The sequence below is a fragment of the Urocitellus parryii genome, chromosome 10, assembly GCF_045843805.1.
Source record: "Urocitellus parryii isolate mUroPar1 chromosome 10, mUroPar1.hap1, whole genome shotgun sequence".
In the NCBI taxonomy this organism is placed as follows: domain Eukaryota; kingdom Metazoa; phylum Chordata; class Mammalia; order Rodentia; family Sciuridae; genus Urocitellus; species Urocitellus parryii.
The window spans coordinates 15,919,311-15,931,958 of record NC_135540.1 but is presented as its reverse complement, the minus strand read 5'-3'; the positions used below and the strand labels follow the sequence as shown (position 1 = coordinate 15,931,958).

General features: G+C 45.4%; 1 protein-coding gene across 1 annotated transcript in view; it reads left to right on the top strand.

Annotated features, from left to right (window-relative positions):
• Nucleotides 1-12,214, top strand: part of Maml3 (mastermind like transcriptional coactivator 3) — a 390,623-nt gene extending 378,409 nt beyond the window's left edge. The window contains exons 4-5 of the mRNA XM_026386213.2: nucleotides 4,612-4,696; nucleotides 9,337-12,214. Of these exons, the coding sequence (XP_026241998.2) occupies nucleotides 4,612-4,696; nucleotides 9,337-10,334 (1,083 nt within the window). The 3' untranslated portion in view covers nucleotides 10,335-12,214. The remainder of the gene's footprint in view (nucleotides 1-4,611; nucleotides 4,697-9,336) is intronic.
• The last annotated feature ends 434 nt before the right edge of the window (nucleotides 12,215-12,648 follow it).

The following is a 12,648-nucleotide window of genomic DNA, read 5'->3' as shown; positions in this document are numbered from 1 at the left end:
GGACTCACCACAATCCCTGTCCCTGGCACACAGACCAGCAATTCGCAGGACCACAGAAGAACCTACAGAATTTAGAGCTTTTCAATTAGTTAGGCTTTTTCCTCTAATGAATTAGTTTGTTCTTAAAAGGCAAGCTTCAGCCATCAATGTGAAGGCCCATTTGTCAGAGACAGTTCTTCAATCCGAGGCTGGCTCCTTGTCTTCTGGATCCTGGTACAGGGATCTGCGTCATCAGCCTGCAATGGGGGCTGGCTCTCATTCTTCTGAGGCCCTCATATTTCTAGCATGAAGCAAAAAAATAATAATTCCAGGAACTTTGTTTCTCGGGGGAAAGTGCAGGAGGAGGGAGAATTCTGCAGAATTGGTCACGAACAATGGACCAGGAACAATAGCAGAACAATAGGGCCCGCAGAACCACCTGGAAACCTGAACTGGGGGTCACAGAGAGGGTGAAAACTTAAGAAAGTTCCTGACAGCTTTTAAAACAGCTCAGGAAATCTGTGAGTTAAAGGAAGGCCTGACACAAGTACACCACTACCTTAGGCATCTTTGTCCACCAGCTTTGAAAGAAAGCCTTCCCTGCAGACCGCTCCTGTAGGTTTTGATTTGTTTTGTTTTTACAGATGCCTGAGCCTGATTTAGTATTATCCCAGGGAGGGCCTGAGGCCGCCTGCAAGAGATCCCCAGATGGCCCCTGTGGGGGCCTGCCCAGGGGATCTCACACAGCAGCTTCTTTATTGTGAGAGGTGGGAGGTTGTCATATAAGGCTCAAGGCCCAACATGGCTCTGACTCATGGTAATCCTTCTAGAATGTTCTTAATGAGATCAGAATTCTAGAAATTTACAAAGCATCCACCACCGCCTATTTACAAGATTCCAGGTAGGACACGGGCATATCGATGTCCCTACTAACCAAGAACAGAAGCTCGAAGTAACACCAGTTATCCCCCAAAGAGAAAAATTGTCCTGTTGGGCACAGTTCACTCATGTTCCCTGTTTTTGCTTTGCTTCCTGAACAGCTGTGTAATTATCTCCCTTTTTACCAAGGTCAGTCAGCCGCCTGGCAGCTATTGTACAAACAAACCTCTATCCCTCTCACCCTGCATAAGGTGTGTGACAAGCAGCCATGCTAATATCTCTCAGGCGGTGATAAATGGAGCTGCAGAGGGAAGCCGGGTTTTGTAAATCCTCTCCTCGGCCAATCCCAGGAAATTTCAGGTGTGCCTGAGATGTTGAGTGATGGCTTTTGGTACGTGTGCTGCCACCAAAGCACAGGGGGAAGTCAGGGTGACCAGGCAGAAATCAACAGTGCCAGTCCCAGGATACTCCTACTCAGGAGCCAGATCAGCCAAGCCCTGGGGGAATAAAGAAGGAGGTGGGAGCGTGTAGAAGGAGATGTATCATATGATGCCCAGACTTCAAGACCCCTTGGAATCCAGGACCTAGAGAGAGAGAGGACTCCTTGGAAAAGATGGCAGGGGGACTGTGACCTGAATGCAATTCTTTAGCAACCGTGTGAATTTATAATAGGGGTCCAAGTCGAGATTATTTTACTCAGGGTGAGAACCTGCCCATCCTCTTGCTTGCAGTGGTGATTTTGAAACAAACCACTTGGCCTCTGACTTCGTGTACCAGATTAAGTTTGAATAATTTCCTTCATATAGCTGGTTTCACAATCACATGAGATCATGTGTGCAAATGTCTTTGGAGGCTGTATGCTCTCTACTAACTTATATGGGGACCCAACGTGTGACCTTGGTGTCAGAGAACATTGTGAAGAGCTGCAACCCATGTGCCAGCCACATCAGAATGGCATCTTGCCCTGGGCCTGCAGATAGCACTTATTAGTGCAGGCTATCCTGGGGGGTCTCCAAGTGGTGAGCTGTCAACTTTTTGCTAGAGAATGAATACTGCCTGTCACATCAACACCTTGCTGATTTTCTGTCTCTGCAGCATTGAAAGTGTCCCGGCAATTTTTAATTTTGGAAACAGTGTATCGGAAACACTTGGGTTTCCTGAAAGGCCATATGAGGAAAACAGAAGGATTTGGGATGGCAGATCTGTGGGAACTTTAAACTGAGTCTCGTTGAAAGCCGGCGTGGGTTAACATTAAATGCCTCACTCTCCAGGAGCAAGGCCCTGTCACTTCTCATCTGTTCACAAAGGGTCAACAGAATTGGGGATTTTAGATATGAAAGAAATTGAGATAGTGAAGCCCAATCATTTTACAAATGAGGACATTAAGGTGTCATGGTTTGGATATGAAATATACCCCAAAAGCTCCGGTTAGTACAGGAATATGTAGGTGAGGAGACTGGATTAGGAGAGCTGAGACCTAATCAGTTCATCCTAGTTTGAATGAGTCACTGCCTCATGTCCCCTTCCTCTCCCTTCCTCTCTCTATCTCCTGGGAACCATAAGTAGAGCCGGGGTCCTCTACCATACCCTTCTGCCATGATGGCCTGCCTTACTTGGGTCCAGAGCAATGGAGTCAGTCAACCGTGCACTGAACCTCTAAAACCATGAGCCAAAAATAAACTTTTCTTCCTCCAAGTTGTTCTTGTCAGGTGTTTCAGTCACAGTGACGAAAGCTCACACTTAAGGCCAGGGAGCTTACGTGATTTATTTGAGATCACAGAACTAGAGAGAGGCAGAGCCAAGAGGGAAATGGGACTCCTGACTCCTGACTCCAGGCCATAGCCCAGGTTTGTTGCTCTCTGTGAGTGGCACAGTTTAATCCTTTTTTTTTTTTTTTTTTTTAATGCTGGGAATCAAACCCTGGGCCTGGAGCATGCTAGGCAAGTGCTCTGCCACTGAACTATACCCCAGACCTAAATTCCTGCATATGATGGGAAGTTCAGCTGAGGAGAAACTTTTAAATGCTCAGCTAACTCTCAATCATGCCTCTATATTGCTGCCGAAAAGATTAGCATGGTTTCTGGTCGACTCTTTAATGGTCTGCACGTCGATAAATGTCAAGAGTTTTCTGCAGAGTCCTGTGGTAGGCACTCAGCTGGGGTCAACGGGGTAGAGGCTGTGTGTTTTTCTTCTGGATGCCAGAATGCTGGCTGGCCTTGTAGAGAAAAAGAAAATTATAGAGTTGCTCAGGAACAAACACGAGAGAAAAAAATAGAAGCCAACACATGTGGTAAGAAGTGGTCTATGTGTGTTATTTTTATAATGAATACTCTAAAGAGCAGGCCTTGTTGTAGGTTCCTTGGAGCCCTTGCAGATGGAGGTGCTTCATGCATATTCAGCAGATGCAAGAAGGAGGTCAACCAGCCTCCGAAGGTCACGCAGCTACTCAGGGGCAGCCCTAGAACTAATACCTCTTTCTGTTCTCTTTCCACCTCACTCTGGGTCCTCTTGCTTTGCACATACAGAATGATAATGATCGTAATAGCCTGCCCGGTGTACTGGTAACAATACTAGTAGTGCAAATTCCCAGGAGTGGCAGAAGAAAGACGAAAATGCTGGCCTCCTGGATCTTGGTACATGTGGAATCCCATGTGGTTTCCTCAAAGCAGTAAATGCTGAATATTTTACTTGTATTAGATGTATGTTCAGGCAGTGTGGCTTCATGGGAATAAGATTAGCTCTTTTATACAGCCCCTGAGGATCGCATCCTCCTCTGCCCAAACCATCTATTCAGGTCATTGAAAAGTAGTTGTTTGTCCCTTTGAGCTGGGTCCCCTTGGTGCTAAGGAAAGGCATGCAGGCCAAACTTGGGAAATTCAAATCCAAACCACCTCCCTCGACACGCATTCCTCATGAGCAGCAAGTCACATATCAGAAATGCAGGAAGATGTTCACCAAAAGCACATTCAGAAATGTTCGTAGCAAAGATATCATGTCAGCCCCATACTAGAAACACCCAAAATGACCACCAGCGGTAGGATGGGTGAATTGTGGTATATTCATAGGATCAATGCTATTCAATAGTAAGAATAAGAAAGCAATCAGTGTACATCCCAGCACAGGTGAAACTCACAAATATAGCAGTGAGTATAAGAAGAAGACAGACACGAAAGCAGCATTATATTAGTCCATTTTTACAATAAATTTATTTTTTATTTTTTTATTCTTTGGTACTGGGGATTAAACCCAGGGGGACTTTAACCACTGAGCCATATCCCCAACCCTTTTTTATCTTGAGACAGCATCCAGCTAAGTGCTAAAAGTCTTGCTAAGTCACTGAGGCTGGCCTCAAACTTACAATCCTCCTGCCTCAGCCTCTAGAGTTGCTGGGATTGCAGGCATGCGCCACCGTGCCAGATTGAAGCCCTTTCTATGAAGTACAAAAGCAGACTTAACCAGTGGACATTGTTAAAAGTTAGGCTAATCATACCCCTGGTCAAGGGAGGGTGATGACCAGAGGGGCACCAGGAGCTGTTATAGACCTATGGAAGCTGTTACCTGGATTGTGTTCACTTTGTACAAATTCACCCACTTGTGTACTTGAACTTTGCACACTTTCCTGTTTGCACGTTATTTTTCAACAGAAAGTTGAGTTTTGGGAAACAACCCTGCCTTCCCCAACTCCCAGGATGTATAATCAAGTGTCCTTCCCCCATCTCACGTCCCCATCTCTTTTGTCCTCTCTCGTTCTAGCAGTTGCAGCAGTCTCATCTCCCCCGGCAACACCTCCAGCAACAGCGGAACCCATACCCTGTGCAGCAAGTCAATCAGTTTCAAGGTGAGGCCGTTCTGCACCTCTTCTGCCTTATCCTTCTCAGTGGCAAAGCGTAGGGAATGCGTGGCCCGTGGCTTTGCCTTACAGTCTGTATTTGTGTCTAGAGAGTCTCGAAAATATTTAGCAGCTGGCAGGAGAAGAGTACCAAGCATTCAGAATGGATTCCTGGAGGCCCCTATTGTGCTAGGAATGATCATTTTGGTCACTGGGTCACAGAGAGCCCAGGGGGAATGGGGTGGTGGTGGAAGGGAAGACTCAGGCAGCTGTCTTTTGGCAAAGGAACAGCATCTTTCACTAGTTTAGCAACCAGTAAGGACACATCAGTGCCTACTGGCCCAGTGTCAGCATTTTTTATGTCTAGATGGTCATGTTAGTGACCACAGGGCCCAAGTCCTGGGCTGTATCTTTCTTGCTAATCCCAACAGGTGAGGTGACCAAAGCCCTCACTTCCAACAACCCAGTGGAAGAATCTGGCTTGAAACAAACACCAGTCTATGCCGAACGTAGAAGAAAGGTAGAGCCTTGAGGCCAAGTGAATTGTGCCAAACCTGCTGCCAGTTGCAAAAATCCTGAATTTCGGGCACACTGTATGCCAGTGTAGCCACTGCATGTAAATGCAGAAGGCCCACTCGAATATCAAGCCCTCCCAGTCTCCAAGAGAGAACCCTGGAGAGTCTCTTATGGCTGGAGGAAGAGCCTAGGACCCTTCCCAATCTTACCCACAAGAGTTTTCAGGGGGGCCACAGAAACCCTAATTCTCACCCTCTGCCTGTTCAGTGGGATTCAGATCAGTGTTCTAACCCCTCGATGTTACCGACCCTTTAAGAATCTGCTGGAAGCATGTTATGTGCAGGAAAATGGATGGAAGAGTCCCTTCATTTGTCTCATTGTGACAAGTGAAATAAATCAAACTCAGAAAGTCAAGTATCATACGACATTGTATTTTTATATGGTGTGCATGTACAAAAATGTAACAACAGATCTCAACATTATATACAACTGTAACACACCAATTTAAAAAAATAGGGGAAAAAAGAATCTGTTGGAAGCTACAGAGCCTCTGCACAGAAATATGCATATATGTAAATATATGCAAACTCTGACATCATTGCCCATGTGTGACACTCTGGAATTTGATCAATAGACTAGGTGAACAATTTATGACCTGGGGTAGCACTTCTCAGTCTTTGGGTTATAACAGATGATTAAAATGATTTAGTGAGTCATAATTCACATGTTTTAAATGAAATACAATAGAAATTATCAGGGAATATCAGAAATGTTAGTTTCTATTATAAACCCATGTATATATACTGGGTCACCCACGATGACTTGTGGCTTAATGAGTGTGAAACCCACTAGCAGTTACTGATAGATCTTGCTGAAGAGTGCTTGTGAAAACACTAGGCCCTGAATAACTCCTACTCCTTTGCACCCCTGGACCATTTATATGACCCTAGACCCTTTTGGACTTGACCCAGGAAAGACAAAAAGAATTGACCTGTGCACAGGTGTACTGATCAGTGCCGGTATTCTTTGAAGAAGTACTGTTTCAAGTTTCTCCACTAGAGAGTCACTGTGACATGAAGTCTTTGTCGCAGATCCAGAGCCCTCCTTTTCACCTGAGTTCTCAAACTTGAGTCTGCAGCAGAGTCACCGGCAGAGCTTATTAAAGCACAGACAGCTGGGCCCCTTTAACAGGGTTTCTGACTCAGTAGGTCCAGCCTGGGGCCTGAGAGTTTGCATTTCTAACAGGTTCTCAGGAGTTGCCAATCCAGCTGGCTAGGGGAGCACACCTGGAGAATTGCTGCTTTAAAAACATAAATGCCGATATACCAATCACAGAGTCCCTTGAATTTTCTACGTTCATAACTCACTTATTGTTTTTGAAATAAAGGATCCACCAGAGTTGAATAATTCCTCTGTGTTACAGGACGTAGATATGTATTTATATGACTCTTCTGAATGCTTTGAGTCTAGATTAAAAGTTAGTAGGGCCCCTGAGCTGATGGGTCTGAGATATAATAATTTTTTTGCTATGTTCAGTATTTCCCAGGATCCCTAGATAGTGTGATGTTATGCTCCTGGGAAGATGGTAAATTGATAGATAATAAATACAGTCCTCAGAGAGAAGCTCTATTAGGAATTACTTGCATGGTTATTACACCATGCTCGTAACCACCACGCAGTGTAAAGGTCTTAATGACCCTCCTTTTTCCTGTTAAGTTCCTTGCCTCTGAGTGATAATCCATACCAAATGCTTCTTTTTCACAAATATAGAATTGTGAATGAAAATAGAACATAGAACCTTTTAGGGAAAAAAAACTTCATATTGCCATCTCTGTTTGAATATGGAAGATTTTCGCTGACATTGTGATGTTAACCAACAGACAAGAAAATTAATGTGACTACAGTGTCTCACAATAATATCTGTTTTAGACAAAAAGAAAAAGAAAAAGTAGTCTGTTTAACCCACTTAGTAATCAGGTAAAGACAATTAATTCTTTGGATGCATTTGAATTTTTTTCCTTTGTATGTTTAAAATAACGGAAGGCATAAAACTGGGCTAATAGAAAGCTTTATATTTCGCTTAGGTTGAAAATATTGTGCTGATTGCTGATATTTAAATGCTTTTTCTAAAAAATAAGAATTGCATCTAGATGGTGCCGTCATTTATGCTAAGTAAAAATAATAGTTGGCTTTGAATAATGTTTCACTACCTGTTAAAGGGCATTTCAACATTTCTGCCTTCTAAAGAAAGGAACCCATTTCCCATTCACAAAATTTAGTCCAGACAATACTCGGTCCTTCAACATCCATTATAAATATAAAACTAAAATGTCCAAATTATGAAAGTCCTTTAATCTGTGTCCAGCCGTCATCTCCATCAGTCTGTTTATATAATCGGAGTCTATCCAATCAATCTCTGAGTCAGCAATATTTTTCCCTTAAATTTTTTGTAAACAACTCAATAACTCATTTCACGATCTGATTGGCCATGCAGTCGATACAAATTCAGTGGTGAAGGTCACAAAACTTTATAACAAGATTACAAGTTGAAGGAGATACTACCATCCAGTGTTTAACCAAGAGGGTTTGATTTTTTTTTCCAAAAATTACTTGGATATAATTAAGCTTAAAAAAATTGAGATGCTTCTAGGGATTTAAGTTTTTAGATCTTTCAGTTTCCCCTTAGTACTGTTTCATTTTTCAGTGTAGCCTCATATTGATCAGAAGCCACAAAAACTTAAGTCATAATCAAAATTCCCATAATTTTATTTCTTAAAGAAAGGAAGAAAATATGGAGACGTATTTGCTGCCCAGAAATCAATAACCCCATCAGGAAGACAAAAACATGCTTCAGTTATCTGCCAAGGTGCCAGGCTTAACAAGGTTAGACTGTTCTCAGCTGGTTTCTCATCACAGTTCCAGATGGGATCAAATTTGCTTATAATATCGATCAGCTCTTGTGCTGCATCTTCTTTAAGTGTCCAGGAAAAAGAACTATTTTTCTTTTTCCCATAGACTTAAACATTAGCAGAGCCATAGAAAAATCTATTTTTGTGCTCCTCCCAGCCCTTTACAACATTGACTGGTGTTCCACAGGTGACATTGCCATTCACTTGGCTGGTCTGGAAATGTTATGGGAATCAGAAAGAAGAGCTTCATTTAAATGCCTAATTGAAGTTGAATGACTTGGTGTTGATAGATATTCTGGCCAACATTTAAACAGCGTCAATAGAACTGTTGGTTGGTGATCTGCAGAGAGAAGTTCACAGTCATTGCAGATTGGAAAGGGTAGACTTTGCTACAAAGTTCATTGCCAAGAAGCAAGTAACAAGATGATTTCTTTTTCTAGCTCTAGAAGCTGATCAGTTTGAACTGACATGTATGAGTCAGAGAATCCAGAGCATGTGGAAATCTACAGGATGGATCTAAAAAAATGTCCCATTTGTCAAAATAGCTACTGGGCAGAAGCGATGACATCCGACCTCTCAAATCCTACTCCAGTCTCCAGGGAAATCAGCCTAATGGTTTCCATTGATAGCATTCCCTACTGAGCCACATTCCACTTCACAAATAGAATGTGCAGCGTGATCAGACATTTCCTCTTAATTTAGCTGGAGAGATGAATTCCCCCTTCACCTTCAAAGAAAATGGTATCCTATTGGGTTGATGGCATCATATCCAGAAGAGTGAGAAAGAGTTTGCTTCTAAAATGCACACCTGTAATCCCACTGACTCAGGAGGCTGAGACAGGAGGAGTGCAAGTTTAAGGCCAGCTTCAGCAACTTAGAGAGGCCTTAAGCAACTTAGTGAGACCCTATTTCAAAATTTAAAAAAAGGCTGGGGATGTGACTCAGTGGTTAAGTACCCCTGGGTTCAATTCCCAGTACAAAAAGTAGCAGAAATTTGGGTGACTTTAATTTTTGTCTTTGTGCTTTTCAATAATTTCCAAATTTTGCATAATCAGCATATGTTATAATTAGAAAAATGATAATCATTTTTATTAAAGATATATTATCAGAGTAAATCCTTTCATATTAAGGATTTTGTCATTTCCAAAGGAAAGTCCAGCAACTTGTCACAGTATAATGTTTATGGAGGAGAGTGAGTGATGAGTGTCCTGTGTTTTCCTGCAGGCTCACCCCAGGATATAGCAGCCGTGAGAAGCCAGGCAGCCCTCCAGAGCATGCGAACGTCACGGTTGATGGCACAGAACGCAGGCATGATGGGAATGGGGCCCTCCCAGAACCCAGGGACGATGGCCACAGCTGCGGCCCAGTCAGAGATGGGACTGGCCCCTTACAGCACCACACCTACCAGCCAGCCAGGAATGTACAGTATGAGCACAGGAATGACCCAAATGTTGCAGCACCCAAACCAAAGTGGCATGAGCATCACACACAACCAAGCCCAGGGGCCGAGGCAGCCTGCCTCTGGCCAAGGGGTCGGCATGGTGAGTGGCTTTGGTCAGAGCATGCTGGTGAACTCAGCCCTGACCCAGCAGCACCAGCAGATGAAAGGCCCAGTGGGCCAGGCCTTACCAAGGCCCCAAGCCCCTCCAAGACTTCAGAGCATCATGGGAACTGTCCAGCAAGGAGCGCAAAGCTGGCAACAGAGGAGCTTGCAGGGAATGCCCGGAAGGACTAGTGGAGAACTGGGCCCATTCAACAATGGCGCCAGCTACCCACTTCAAGCCGGCCAACCCAGACTGACCAAGCAGCACTTCCCCCAGGGACTGAGCCAGTCGGTTATGGACGCTAACACTGGCACAGTGAGAACCCTCAACCCAGCTGCCATGGGTCGGCAGATGATGCCCCCACTCCCGGGGCAGCAGGGCACCAGCCAGGCGAGGCCCATGGTCATGTCTGGGCTGAACCAGGGCGTCCCTGGCATGCCAGCCTTCAGCCAGCCCCCAGCGCAGCAGCAGATGCCCAGTGGCAGCTTTGCCCCCAGCAGCCAGAGTCAAGCCTATGAGCGGAACCCTCCTCAGGACATGCCATACAATTACAGCGAAGGCGCGGGGGCTTCCTTCCCTGGACTCCCGGATGGTGCAGACCTAGTGGACTCCATCATCAAAAGCGGGCCAGGGGATGAGTGGATGCAAGAGCTTGATGAATTATTTGGTAACCCCTAGTCAAGAGGGGTCCCGGGAGCCACAGCTACAGTGGTACAGGCTTACCACGTGGAAAAGAAACAGGATGCTCACCCGTCCTTGTTTTTTTGTTTTTTTGACCCACGTAAACTGAGCAAAACTACAGCTGGCTGATGGTGGAAGATCCAGGTGTCCACCATGGCCCAGGGGGGCCTCGTTCACCTGGTTTTCACACAGCAATCGGGCTGAGGCGCCATGCCGATCCCTGCTGCAAAAGAGGAGATGGGGAGGGCAGGGGGGGAAGACGAAGGAAGTGAGCCCCTCTGCTCAGCGCCCCCTGTGATCGCCCAACCCAGCAAGAGCTGCTCCAGCCCAGAGGGACTGGACTGTGGCCAGAGGTGAGGTACCGCCAGCCCTCCTGCTCCAGGTCCAGGGACTACAGCTTAGGAGACACAAGAGACAGAAGCTGCTAGCCACCGCACAGGCAGGTGCAGGTCAGAAACGCTCCAGTCTCTGAGTGGGAAGAGACTCGCCCTTCCAGACATGCTCCTGTATTTGCAGAACAGGCAGGAAGAACAGGGACTGATCCCAAAGGACCACCAAGGATCGTGCAGGCCTGTCTTCTGCCCCTGCCCATGAACCTCAGGCCAGCTGAGACTGAGAAGGGCCTTCCAGCAGTCCTAGGGAGCTGCCACATGCCAATCACCACTCCAGGTTGAGTGGAGTCTTTGGGGGTCAGTACAATAATAGACAAGCAGGTGGCTCTCATCTGCTCCTGGGGACCACAGGGTGGAGGGACCCCTGCTGGATTGTGTGGGTCAGCCAGGCCTCCTCCTTCATCCCTGCCTCTGGACTCCCTCACTGCACCCCAGCCTGCCTTTGCTTCTCCTTAAAGACCATCCAAGAAGAGGTGAAGCTTTGGAGCAAAGTCAGAATAAATGCAAAACTGAGACAATGCCTGGGAGGCCAAGGGGATACTGGAGACTCTTTCTCCCACTTGCGTTGAGTGGAACGAATGTCTGCTTGGAACCGAGTGCGCTGCGCATGTGGGTTTACATGAGCTACATGTCTGATGCTTCTGATACCCCCAGGGAGGTGTGGCCTGGAGAGCACCAATTCTGACTCTCTTGGTGAGAATCCCAGGGGTGTCATTCTAAAATTGGTGTTTCTCATCATCAAACACCAATATAAAACCCCAGAGATTAGGAACAGAAAATCAATAGCTCCACTTTCCGGATTTGGATAGTGAACCGGGGAGGTTCCTTTCCTAAGGGCAAGGTGATCCACTTCGGGAGTTCTGTACAGGTGTCCTTTGATGCTCTCAGCTCCACCCTAAGAGACACCTCCATGTCTGTTGGTCTGCCTCCCCTCCCATGGAGGCAAAGTGGCACAAGTTGAATGGACTTTCCTCCTGTCCCTGGTCCCCTCGTGTCCTACTTGCTGGCTCCCTTCTGTGCACCAACACACAACTCAGCACAGGAGGTCAGAACCCATGGAGGCCGCCCTGGCTGAAGGCGAGTTCCAGGGGAAAGCTGGGCAGAGGAGGCAGGCAGGCATCGCCCTTGACTTGCTCTGCATCTGCCAGGAGTCTAGACCTGCTCAGCCAAGGGCAGGAGGGGAGACCAGAGGCACCTGGCTGATGGAAGGTGGTGGCAGGGTGACTGTGAACTTCCTGAATGGGGAGGGAAGCTGAGAAGAAACAGATGAAAACCAAAAAGTAAAAAACAAATGCGAGATACAGATTCATAATTATTACCCTTTCCTGCAAGGTTCAGGAAATGAATATATAAGCAATGAGGAAGAGCTGGAGGAGGCTGATGGAGAGGGGGAGGCTCCATCATCTCCTCAAAGCTTCCTCCAGCCGCTCAGTCCTGGGACCAACGAATAGAGAGGTAGATTTTAATAAGGTTGTTTTGTTTTGTTTTTACTACGGTGCTGATGTATATGTAATGTCTAAAAAAAAAGTTATTTGTACATAAGTTTTTACAATACTGCAGATATCACTGGGTCTACTATCTGTAAAAAAATATATACATATAAATATATATATACTGTTTGTTTAAAATAGAGTATTTTTATTTCATTCCTTCACTCATCATCACAACAGTGGTATTGCACTTCAGATTACATCTAATGACTAATTTGTACTGTATGACCTATGGCAACTGGCTCCATTTGATTCAGATTTTTCTAGTTTTCTGTTTTTACTTTGTACATTGAGCATTGCTTATTTCCTTTTAAGAGATGTACAGGACTCTGAAATGTAGAAATGAGGTGATGTTGACATACCACTTTTAAAGAAAAAAAAAACAAACAAAACAAAAATAAATGATCATTATCTGAATCAATCCCAAGT